Below are 13,225 nucleotides of genomic sequence, written 5' to 3' on the forward strand. Positions count from 1 at the left end.
AAGATATAGGAAATTATACAGGAATTTGGGAGTGAGGGAAAGAACAGGAAAGGAAAAAGAGGAGGAGAAAGAGTATGGCTAAACCAGTTAATAGTTGGACAAAATTTTTAGAATGGGGATAAATGTCTAATATGTGAGTTCAATTGTTCAAAATGTGAGCCTTTTCCAATTTCCTAAACCGTTAGTAAAGTCTCTGACATTCACCTTGACTTTGGATGAGTGTTTTTGTTTTTTTAGACATCAAGGAAAGGTGCTGAACTTCACGTTTGGGTCAATGACAGGACAAAGAGAAACAACCACAAGATGGCAGGGATGGGGCCCCAAAATTTTAGAAAGGCAGAGCCAGAAGCATTAGGACACGGGACTTTCCACAGAGCATGGAATTCCAAACCCATTTTATCTAAATTTTAGGGAATAGAAAAACCTCTGCTGCAATATAGTCTACAGGCAATTTCTAGAAAAGAGCTAAAGGAGATGTTTCCTCAAATTACATATAAACTACAATCCCCAAGAAGCTAATGAGACTAAGATAATTTCCAGTAAAGGCTAGACGTATAACTAAATGCCTCTAATTACATATTCTTCCTCTGGAGCTGTTCTATTACTTTTAGATTCATGTTTAAAATTATTTCTCTAGATCATGGAAGAAGTTATGCTTAAGTAATTGTGAAATTCCAGAAGGTTTCTCCCCAAATTTGCTATTTCTCATTTAGTTTTTAGAGGAAATCATATCATACGTATTTAAAAAGTGATCATCCTGCTAATCTATTTATAATACGCTAGACATTCACGTATCTCTCTATATATGTTGACTGACCATTGGAGAAAGATTTCTGTCAGTCAGCTGACTTTTGGGCACCAAACCTGCCGAACAACGTCATCAGAAAGTCAAGGTCATCAGAAAGTCAGATCCAGAATGCACTGCCCATTGTTTGGTAACAGTCTTTGACAGTATCTAAGCAATAAATGCAGGTTTGGTTGAGCTCCTAAAGTAATGCTGTTCTGTCAATCATCAGATCAAAGTCTGAAGTAAAAAGAATATCTGAGCCTCAAGAAGCCGAAGATCGGGGTGCCTGGGTGGCTCAGTTGGTTAAGTGTCTGACGTCAGGTCAGGTCATGATCTCACGGTTTATGAGTTTGAGCCTCACGTTGGGCTCTGTGCTGACAGCTCTGAGCCTAGAGCCTGCTTTGGATTCTGTGTCTCCCTCTCTCTCTCTGCCCTTCCCCCCACTTGTACTCTGTCTCTCTCTCTCTCTCTCTCTCTCTCTCTCAAAAATAAACATAAAAAAAAAAAAAAAGAAGCCTAAGATTGACAATCAAGAGATGTTAGACCAAAAAAGGATAAGGGAGCTGGCCAGGTCTGGGCCTTAAAGTGTCCTCTTTTGTGCAAAAACATATCAGTAGATCCTAGTACAATACCTAAAAAGAAGGGACCAGGAAAAGAAACATCTCCCTCTGGTGGTCAGGAATCAGATGTCACAGAATAGATTTTTTTTTTTTTTTTTTCCATTTCTTGAGGAAATAAACCCTTTTGAAGATTGGAACCTATTAAAAAGGAGATTTCCAAAAAGAAGTACCCCCTTCCCTATGAAGAGGGAACAAGATTTATGGGAAAACACCAGTACTGATTAATCATATATTTTCCCGGCAGGTATAGTGTTACTGGTAGATGTTAATTTTGGACTTTCACCACATTTGCTTAGAATCTTTACATTATAGGAGTTCCAATTTGCACTTAATCTTCAGTGCAGACATGTCTGGGTATATCTGAAAAAATGGAAGGTGGGTAGGCCTGAAACCAATTTGTAAAGACTGAGGTGCCTCGGAGAGAACATATGGCATGAGAGAAGGAGGAATCCTACACGAACCTGACCTATAACAAAGCCACGATAAGAGTGGAGAAGCATTTCCCATTGTTTCATTAAAATGCCTGTAAAACACTGGTCCGTAAACAGCACTGCTCTGTTACCTTTAACAAAGTGTAACTCACCAGAGAAAGGAAGAGGTCATTGTGTAAATAGAACAATATGCAGCTTTGGAATCTTGAGAATTCCAAGCTTCAGTTACAGCAGGAAATGGCAGCACTCAGTGGGTGATGGCAGTGCCTTAAAGATACGGCAGCACCCAATGGATGCCAGCTGGGGACTATGGTCTTGTGGCAGAAAACAATGCTAACCCATAAAGTAATACCTAGCAGATACTAGGCAGGAGACTACTGTGTCTGGCCATTCAGTGGAAAGCAGAGCAGATGTTACTATGTATGAAGTTACTGAGATCCCCACTCTTTCCTGGGGATTCCCCCAAAATGCACTGGGGGGGGGGGCAGTGAAGGGAGGGAACACGAAGTGCTTCACAAGGTATTCTTGCATAAGCAGGTAAGGGAAAAATCTAGTGACACCTAGGTTATTACCATTAATGGGATCCTTTAAAAATTTCTTTTAATTCTTTTTAAAAAAATGTTTATTTTTGAGAGAGAGAGAGAGGACAAGCAGGGCAAGGGCAGAGAGAGAGGTGGGGTACAGAGAATCCAAAGCAGGCTCTGCTGACAGCAGAGAGCCTGACGTGGGGCTTTGAACTTAAGAACCACAAGACCGTTACCTGAGCTGAAGTTGGATACTTAACCAACTGAGCCACCCAGGCACCCCAACTGGATCCTTTTAATGTCCCGGATAAGGCCTGGGAAAGGTCACAACATTTAAAAGGTTTTTGTCTTCTCCAGCCTTCCAGTTATTCAATCAGTAGATTGAATATGTAAATTCATAGAGACAGAAAGGACAACAGAGATTACCAGGGGCGAGGGGAGGAGGGAATGGGAAGTTATTGCTTAATGGGATGATGAAAACTTTTGGAAATTGTGGTGACAGTTTCACAATGTTGTGAATTTAATGAATGCCACTGAACTGTACACTTCAAAATGGGTAAAGTGGCAATTTTTGTATTATATGTATTTTACCACAAATTTTAAAGAGGAAAAAAAGAAATTGAGCCAGCTCCATCCTAGCTGAAGGAAGAGAGAAGCAGGACCGTAGGAGGCTAAGTGGCTGGAAATCATAGATTCTGAATCAGAAAAGACTTAGAGCTCATCAAGGCCAACCCTTTACTGGCACATGAATCCCCTTTACTGCCTTCCCAGGTAAGGAAGTGCCCAGCCTCTGCCCAAGTACCTACTTGCTCATGATGAGATAGCTCTTTTTTTTTTTTTAAGTTTAAAAAATTTATTTAAGTAATCTCTACATTCCATGAGGGGCTCGAGCTCACGATCCCAAGATAAAGAATTGTATGCTGTTCCAGCTGAGCCAGCCAGGCGCCCCATGATGAGATTACTCTTGAGGAGCACAGTCTGTCCCTATAATGAGCTTGGTGTCTGCAACTCCTAGCCCCTGAATTTGAGTGGTCGCAGTGGTACTCAAGAGGGAACCAGATGGTACAAAAAGCAGAGGGTGGTGGGAGAACTTAGAAGCAGGGCACGTGGCCCACCTAGCAGCAGGGATCTGGGACCTCCGCTAAAATGTTTTCTAAAGACTGATATCAAATGCAGTTGCATACCAGGAACAATAATTGCCTACTTGGAGGAATGGGTTATTGTCTAGGAACAAGGCAGTGGCTTTGGCAGAATCGAATACTGTACTGAAATTGGTTGCTTCGTTCATCTGTTCTGTGTGTGCTGCATCTTTATACGTGTGTAGGCTGAGCAACAGCTAAAGCAATTTCTCTCAGAAAGGAGTCAGCTGGGCTCTTGCCGGTGCTCTTGCCTGACAGTTTTGGTGGAGAGTGGAGACCTGTGGCTAACCACCACTGATTGATAACCGATGCTGACAGGGCTTTGTCAGCAGGCAGGAGGAGGGGAAGCCTCAGGTACGAGGGGCACAACCAGCTCTTCCCCTTTGGGGTGGCATAAAACCAAGGCACCGTGAAGAGGAGTTCCCCAGCTGCCATCTTATCTGTCTCAGGAGCTCGACAGCATGTAACAACCTGGAGGAAGCTTCATTTCCGTAGCTTTGTGGGCCATGAATAACATCTTAAATTGGATAGTTCTTTAGTTTCCAATACAGTTGCATTTCTGTCTTCTCATTTGATCCTAGCTAAAACTCCATAAGGAAGAGAAGAGATGCTTATCTTCATTGTTTAGATGAGTAAGCTGAGGTTTAGAGAAATTTAGCAACTTGTCTAAGATCATAGGACAAGGGCTCAGACTCAAGTCTGTTGGTTTTCTGAGTACTTCAGTACATAAATTCAGTTCATAAATACTTTATCAGTAGCCAGAGATAGTCTGAATTTCAGACCCAGAGACAAATCAGCTTGTAAGTATCTGAAATAATTCTAGGAACTAGCAAGGATAGCAGATTTGGGGCTTTTTAAGGAGAGGTAAAATTTCATGTTGGGAGAAAAATGTAGAAGAATTGATGAATATTAAAAGATTTCCAATGTAAAGTTTTCCCTTTCCTTTCTTCCCCCACCTCTTCCCTTCAAGAATATGTTTATTTATTTACTTTGAGAGAGAGAGAGACAGAGAGACAGAGAGAGCATGAGCAGAGAAGGGGCAGAGAAAGAGGGAGACAGAGAATCCCAAGCAGGGTCTGCACTGTCAGCACAGAGCCCAATGTGTGGCTTGATCTCATGAACTGTGAGATCATGACCTGAGCTGAAACCAAGAGTTGGACCTTAACCGACTGAGCCACCAAGGTGCTCCCCAAAGAAACTTTTCTGAGTTCAATTTTACTCGTAAAAGTGAGTTTGTACAAATGAAGATACCAAATGTGGGTGCTTAGTTGCATGACACTGTACTTTGCATAGGGTGGGTACTCAGAAAATGCGGCACTGGCTTCAGAAGTGACATTCTGGGAGCATTCAGGTAAAATCTGTCTAGAATTTGAAGTTTTCCAAGTATATACAGTTATGCAGTCTCAATGGCTTGTGAGTTAGTACTGTCACCAAAAACTGCTTTTCCAAATTCTGGTATACATACTTTTATGGTAAGGGAAGCAAAGCTGTGATTGAAATCATATCCTAAAGTCTAAAAGACTCCTTAGAAAGTACTTACTATTACTCTCATTTCACGAAAGGGCCCAAGTCTTTTTATGAATACTAACACAAAAAGAGATTGGGCAGATTTCTTTTCCAGTGGCCCTTATTTATGTGTATTTGAATAGAGAGGTCATGGTTTTTGAAAGTTCTAAGGGAGTTTATTGGAATGCACATCAAAGGACATAGGAAATGATATGATAAAGTCAACCCCCTACATCCTTGCGTTTTCTCTGAAATCAAACACTTTGCTTACATAATAATTCCTCAGAAACACTAAAGATCTGTGGGGGCAATCCTGACTATTTAAAGACACAGTTGTGAGGAGAGCTACGTTTGTGGACCATAGAGTGTGTGTTGGAACTTGGGGCAACAAGATAAAAGTCTCTGATTTATCAGTCCTTAGGCGGTCCGAGATAAAACAAAAAAACAAAACAAACAAAAAACCCCCCACCTTGTATTTTTATTAAGGTATCCCCTAATGTCTGATGGGCAGAGTGTCTGCATTTGTCAGACACGTGAGAAGCAGGTACTCCAAGCCTCAAGTCGGGCCAGGTCGTAAAGCATACTGGAGGGCTTGTTGAACTCGTAGGGATGATGCCCCTCCCAGTGCAGTACTCTTTTCAACACATACTTTCCTGGTAGGTACCCTCATCACCCACTGGAGATGGGTGGAGATGAGGGGTAGACTGAGATACCAATTGTTAATAAAACGTCTTCTCCGAGAATGACTCTTTTAAGTGATACTGCAAGTGAGCGCAGAGATGAAATCCTTATGACGTTACAGCATTTTTATTCAACAGTCACAAATTGTTCCCCCTCTGCACCCATGCCCTCACAGAGTGCTGGGGCAGATTCGCTCGCCAAGAGGTGAAGTCTGCTTCTCATCCTGGGGTTGGCCTGTGACTTGCTTTGACCAAAGAGACATTAGCACGCATGGTGCACACCTAGGCTTGAAAATCCCTTGTGCCCTGGGTCTTGCTGTCTTACCGAATTTGTGACCCTGATAACAGCTTGTGAACAAGCCCAAGCTAGGCTTCCGAGGGACAAGAGGCCACATGGAAGAGAACCGAGGTGCTCTTGGTGACAGCCAGCCAATCACCACACTTGTGAATGAAGCTGCCGAGAACCTGCCAGCCTCCCAGGGGACCCAGCAATGGACTACAGATATGTGAGTGAGCCCAGTGGAAGCCGGCAGGAGAACCGCCCACCCAAACTGCCGACCCACAGAACCATAAGCTAAACTAAAGCTTATTGTTTTTGTTTTTTTTTAATTTTTTTTTCAACGTTTATTTATTTTTGGGACAGAAGAGAGACAGAGCATGAACGGGGGAGGGGCAGAGAGAGAGGGAGACACAGAATCGGAAACAGGCTCCAGGCTCTGAGCCATCAGCCCAGAGCCCGACGCGGGGCTCGAACTCACGGACCGCGAGATCGTGACCTGGCTGAAGTCGGACGCTTAACCGACTGCGCCACCCAGGCGCCCCTAAAGCTTATTGTTTTAAGCCATAAGTCTGGAATGGTCTGTAAGACAGTAAAGGCTAACAGATACATTAAATTACATTTTATCTGGGGCACCTGGGTGGCTCAGTCAGTTGAGTGTCTGACTGGCTCAGGTCATGATCTCACAGTTTGTGGGTTTGAGCCCCGCATCGGGCTCTGTGCTGACAGCTCGGAGCCTGGAGCCTGTTTCAGATTCTGTGTCTTCCTCTCTCTCTGCCCCTCCCCCACTTGCGCTCTGTCTTCCTCTGTCTCAAAAATAAATAAACATTAAAAAAATTTACATTTTATCTGGTGCTCGTGGGTGACACATAAAGGTAGAGGAAAGGTTCTCTCTGGGCCTGATTCTATCATGGGCTCTCTCTCTCTGGTATTTCACTTCCCTCCTCTGTACTTTAGCTTTTCCCCTTCAAGGGAAGCAATCTTTTCATGAAGGTCAGCAGTAATTTTTTTTTTTAATTTTTTTTTTTTAATATTTATTTTTGACAGAGAGAGAGAGAGAGAGAGAGGCAGAAAGAGTGAGGGAGGGGCAGAGAGAGAGGGAGACACAGAATCCAAAGCAGGCTCCAGGCTCTGAGCTGCCAGCACAGAGCCCGATGCGGGGCTTGAACCCACGGACCGCGAGATCATGACGTGAGCCGAAGTCGGACGCTCAACGGACTGAGCCACCCAGGCGCCCCTGGTCAGCAGTAATTCTTATTCAAATATATTCCTCTTTACTCTTCAACAGTTTCACCACTATGAGGATGACATTTCAATACATGTTCCTTTCAAATGAGATAATGATATATCTAAGTGTTTAAAAAGCTCCAAAATTTCCTCTGTGTGAGGGATCATAATTACTGCTTCACAATGACTAGGGCTGTATCATTGTTAGAAGAATCGGAATGGTTCTGAGTTACTCTTTCTCATCGAGACCTCCCTGTGTGTTCAGTACACTGGAAGAGAGTTTCCAGACTCACCTGAGACTTGAAGTAGGTTTCTTGTGGGGTGGCAAGAACATCAGCAGAAGCGATGTCTAAATGCATGAGCGTCTGCCGGAAAGAAGGCCGGTTGCGAGGTTTACTCTGCCTACAAGTTAAAAAAAGACAGCTTGTGCACTGCGACAGTTCGGTCCAGGAGGATAAAGATTTTATTCTGCTTTATAAAAAACATTTTTGGCTCCACACCTGGCTATTTCTCAGGCAGTGTTCACGCACTGAGGAGCAAAAGGAAAATGTAATTATGAGAAACCTATAATAATAAAATGGAAATCTGTAGGATCAGTGACCTGTTTGGTAATAATAGTCCCTTAGGACAAGTAAAGTAATAATAGTTACCATAGCTATCATTTATTAAGGCCTATTGTAGCAGGATATAACAAATTCATTATTTATAAATAACTCCAAGTCCACCAGTCTTTAACCAGTTGATTTGCTCCAAATCCATATTAGAGACCTCCATGAAGTTTTAGAGAAGTTTTAAATGTGGTTTTGAGGAAGAAGGTAAAAGAGAATATTGGGAGAAATATATTTCTTACCATGTCTGTTTCATAAGGATTTTGAATCCATCAGGGCAAGTGGAAGGAACTGGAAGGTGTAGGCTATTGCTTCCAACACCCCAAATGATGGCTGAAGAGTCCACATCTTTGTAAGGGATCTCTCCCGTCAGCAGCTCCCAAAGCACCACTCCAAAAGACCTACAGTAGTACCAGGAACAGGTACCAAAGACACGGCAGAAAGACTGGTTTGTATTTTTGTTCTCTATTCATTTTTAATCAAAAGTATACCCAGTTTCAAAATTCTAATACTGCCATAAGAAGAACAGAAACAGAAAAACTCTGAAAAACAAACTCAGTAAGGGGTAACCAACGCTGCTAGATATTAAGACATATTATAAGGTTTTCATAATTAACTCTGGCACGTGAATAGACAGCCGGACTCCGTGAATGTAATAAAGATCCATAAATAGGCCAAATACCTATGGGATTGAGTATGTGATAGAAGCGACATCCCAAACCAATGAGGGAAAACAGACTATACAATATATGCCGTTGGGACAATTGGGGGAAAAATCTATAGTTCATCTTACATCAAGATAAATTCCCAAAGAATCAAAAATTCAAATGTGAAAAGAAAAAATGAAGCCATAAACATCCTGAAAGAACACATGAAAAATTTTTTTCTTTTTACTAATCTTACAGTGGTGAAGGCTTTCCAGTTATGAAATCCAGAAGCCATAAGGGGAGAGCATTTTCAAAAAAATCTAGCATGGAGAAAGAACTCCACCATAAACAAAATAGCAAAGGTGAAAAGTATCTGTAATTCCTATGCACAAAAGGCTAATCTCCTTAGTATACAAAATACCCCTATAAATTGATAAGAATAAAGATCAGAAAGTTTAGCAAGGGATCAGAATAGTTCACAAATAAGGAATTACAAATGGTTTGTGAACATATGAAAAAACGAACAACCTAACTTATGAGAGGAATGTGCATTAAAGCCACACCCAAGATACCATTTGTTACCTAGACGGTTGGCAAAAATCCAAAAATTTAACACATTTTGGCGGTGAGACTGAGAAAATACTTATACATTTCTGTTGGGAACGTAATTGGTATAATCCCTAAGGAGTATGCGTTGGTAATAATTACCCAAATTACAAATGATCCCACATTTCTACTTTATCTTATTCTGGTGTTACATGTAATTTTAATATATGCTATTATTTTGTTTTTAAGGCTAAAAGTTATTAGTAGCCAATTTTAAGAATGGAAGAAAAGTAACTATGGGGAAATATACTATTAATAGTAAAGATTCATAATCTCAAAGGAAAAACTGATAAAGATTTTTAAAAGGCCAAAAAAAAAAATAGCATAGCTCATAGGGACTGTTTCTTAAAAGGGCAAATAGTCCTATTATATACTTCAGATAGCTCTAAAGCACATAAACTGTATTATAGCAAAGTACATCACTGATATATACAGTGATGGTCTGAGTCACCAAGACTAAGTAAACTTTGTTTAATGTATTTTATTTAAGAAGTTGAGAATTATATAATATATTTCAGAAAGACTTTGATACTAAATGCTTATTTGAAGTAAATTTTCGATTTTCCAGAGAGTTCAGCACATTCTGTGAAAGTCTCCAAAACTGATGATTTACTAAATACATATTCACCCTATTACCTCTCAATCCTTCTTAACACATTCATCATTACACTGGTTAGTACCTCAGATAAGAGGAGACTGAAATCAGCCAGGAGTGAGGGACACTAAAGAATATTTTGGGAAAGCAGAAGAGTTGAAGGAGGAAAGGTCTAATAGGGTGAAGTGGGAGAGGCTTTCTAGTTGGGACAGATGGCACCACTCACCATATATCGACTTTTTCAGAGACAGGTTCATTGCGTATCACCTCTGGTGCCATCCACGCGACTGTGCCGGCAAAGGACATCTTGGTACTTTTGTCACTGAGTTCCTTAGATGTACCAAAATCTGAAATTTTTACTGCATCTGTGTGAGTCACCAAAACACTTTAAAAAGAAATAGAGAGAACATCCAGATCATTAGTACCAATAAACACCATGACTGTAATTGGCAACTTAGTTTGCTGCCTCCTACTTGTGGAATTCAGCTTGTGAGTTCCAATATTACTGGGGCATCAGCATCACTCAAACATGTGAGGCAGCACAGCATAGTGGGCTTTTTCTACCTGGTTTGAGCCTGCCTCCACCACTTACTGGCTGTGTGACCTCTGCTACCTAATTCTCCGAAGCCGGGTTTCTCATTTGTAAGATGGGGACAGTTTGGGTCACAGTATGTTCTCCAGAATTCAAACATGCAGAAAACTCTGAAAATAGTATATAAATATTTTCTCATCTATATCAAGCAAACTCATTTTATTTATCTGTGGCTCATTAGAGAGTGTTGTCCTAGACTTTGCTGGGGGTGTGAGGTAATGCTATCTGATATCCTCTGACTCTAAGAGTTTTGGATACGGAACTATGGGCCTATAATAATGGCCTTCATGGAATTTTCATTTGAATTAAATGAGATTAGATATATAAAACACCCCTCCTCTATAAATATCAGTTTCCATCCTTGCCAGTCTCAGACAAATCACTAAGAAAAACACTTCTTTTGAAACATTGTTTAAATAACGGCCAACTAAAATCATGCATGGAACCATGACACTAAAAGCTAATAAGGAAAAGCTGGGACACATTTAGGCTTAAGCAGATTCCACACAAGTCGTGTTCTCCTTTTCGCAGTATTTATCTGAAATGTTACCTGGGGAAAATTGCTCTTTTAGCCTTAAAGATGAATACAATCTGGTACCAGTCGAATCCAAAATAGTAATATCCTTACACACCAGACTGAATTCACTTGAAATAACCTGTTTAGAACTTTAGAATATTCATGAGTTAGGGTTTCAGAGGCTTAATGATATAGAGACCTATTTTTAATAATAAGAAGGCTTGATATTCAGAGTATCAGAATTGAGGTGGCTAGAAAACAGGAAACTTCTCTATCTCCTCCCTTGTCTGAACCAGGGACGTCACATTGGCCCCCCTCTCCATCAGTGTCACATGGCTTTCTATTTACCAGATTTACAACTGCTTTAGAATACCTTCATCCACATCCTACCCCTGATTTTGCACCTGATATGTAAAATTTACATAATTTGCACACTTTGATTTAATGGTGTTAGTCTTGGTGAAAATGCATAAGGATTTAAATATTATGGGGTATCTGGCATAACTGCTGAACTGATGGAATCATATACCATGGAAGTCAGAAAAGGCAATAAGCCCCTAGAAAGAAAAATACTAGAAGCTTCCTCTTCTGTCTCTTTTGTGCTGCTCACTATGGGATTTCTTGGCATGATAAGAGGGAATGGACATGGGGACAGACTAAAGAGCACATGAGGTTGGAACTTTTGTCAGGTCTTCTCTGAGACAAAGCTGGGGTCACACAGCCTAAGATTTAATGCAGGTCATGGAATCTCTCTTTACTACAAGCCAGACTGATCTTTGTCTTCTCAAAGTTAGCCGGGAACGCAAAGAGGCCAAGGCTGCTGGAAGTTCAGGGGAATACTGATAATGGAGGGAAAGGCTCATTGGGTGACTTACTACTCTAATCTCTAAATGAGAGGAGTTAAAGAAAGTAGCATGTGACCTTATATATTCTAAAATTTCCCGACCTCTTCCTCTAAAGTGAATTCTCCAGGAGAACAAGGTGGTTAAGGAGACCATTCAAAGAGGCCTTGGGCAATATTTTGTGTCCCTTATGTGTATGTAGTGGATGACAAAAGCAACAGGTTGTGTAAGAATGTGAACATATGCAATGAAATAGAGTTCATTTGCAAGTAAAGCAGGAGAAGGTTGTTCAGGGAGCTAGTGACTATGATAAGCACTAATGAGAATCATGGTGACAAATTAGAGCTGCTTTGAAGTTTATAATCGAGGATTGATTGGTGTCTTCCATCAAGAGGATTCACTGAATCCTTCACTTTCACATGATGAGGTAGAATTTAGACTTTTTGGTCTAAAAGTTCTGGGTTCAAGTCCTAGCTCCATGACTTCAGGCTTTTCTAATATAAGAATAATTATACTTGTTGCAGCTGCCCCACACAATTTTTGCTAAGATCAAAGCACATGTGATTATAGATATTGAAAAAAATACTGTAGACTATGAAAGTGCTAATTTTGAAAAGAGATTAATTCCTCTCTGCTTCTCTAAACCAAAAATGTGATGAGAAATAATAAAAATAATGTTTAAATATAGGAGCTACAATGAAATCTATCATTTTATCAGTTCCTTTCTTCCTTTCATGCAGTTTGCAGGAACTGAATTAACACTCCTCTTAAAGTGGTTAGTGATGGCCAAAGAACAGAAATTACTAGAAACAACCTGTTTCTCTTAAATAGCCAGTTTATATTATCTTATGGACACCATGAACCTTGAAGCTATGTATTTCCTTCTTTGCTTAGATTCTACGAAGGTCAAAGCCAAATCTTTAGCTTTAGTTCTAATGCTCTTATTTTCTCTTTGCCTCAGTCTCTTATTTATCCATTTTTATCCCGTTGTATACATCTTTGAAACTTGGTTTCTAAAACTTGGGTCTTTGGGGAAAACACTAGGAAAACGACAAAGCAAGCCATTAGATGGGAACATTTGGCATTAATTATCTGAGATAATGGAAAGTGAATACTTCAGTTAATAAAGAATCTTGTTTCACAGTTGCACAATCAAAATGCAACCCAAAGGAGAAAACTAGTGTCAGGTGCCTAGAGCTATCTGCCATTTAGGTAGGTCAACTGGTCAACAATAATCCAGAAAATATGCAAATAGGGTACCCTCCATGCTGATTTAAACTGAACTAAAAGTATGATGTCTGAAAACTTCAACTATGCTCGATAAAATTCCTTATTTTAAAGCAATACAACAAAATGGCTGAAAAACTCACTTAGGTGATTTGAGATCACGGTGAATAATTTTATGGAGGTGCAAATAATTCATTCCACTTGCAATTCCTGTAGACCAGTCCACTAGCAATCGGGGTGTGATCTTCCTGCCAGCTCGCAAAACCTCATAGAGTTGTCCGTGGGCACAGTATTCCATGATGATGCAGTAACATGGGGCCTGAGTACAAACACCCCTTTCAAGAAAACACAAGCACGTTTATAAATACACACATACATACAAACATACATATATCCATAT

At 40.5% G+C, this 13,225-nt stretch overlaps 1 protein-coding gene across 5 annotated transcripts in view; it reads right to left on the reverse strand.

Moving 5' to 3' along the window:
* Positions 1-13,225, reverse strand: part of MAP3K13 (mitogen-activated protein kinase kinase kinase 13) — a 171,803-nt gene that overhangs the window by 20,017 nt on the left and 138,561 nt on the right. For all 5 annotated transcript variants that reach the window (XM_043594685.1, XM_043594683.1, XM_043594682.1 and 2 more), the window contains 4 exons: positions 12,969-13,160; positions 9,874-10,032; positions 8,042-8,200; positions 7,485-7,593 (listed from right to left, as the gene is read on the reverse strand). In XM_043594685.1, coding sequence (XP_043450620.1) covers positions 7,485-7,593; positions 8,042-8,200; positions 9,874-10,032; positions 12,969-13,160 — 619 coding nt within the window. The remainder of the gene's footprint in view (positions 1-7,484; positions 7,594-8,041; positions 8,201-9,873; positions 10,033-12,968; positions 13,161-13,225) is intronic.

Source organism: Prionailurus bengalensis, chromosome C2, assembly GCF_016509475.1.
Source record: "Prionailurus bengalensis isolate Pbe53 chromosome C2, Fcat_Pben_1.1_paternal_pri, whole genome shotgun sequence".
Classification (NCBI taxonomy): Eukaryota; Metazoa; Chordata; class Mammalia; order Carnivora; family Felidae; genus Prionailurus; species Prionailurus bengalensis.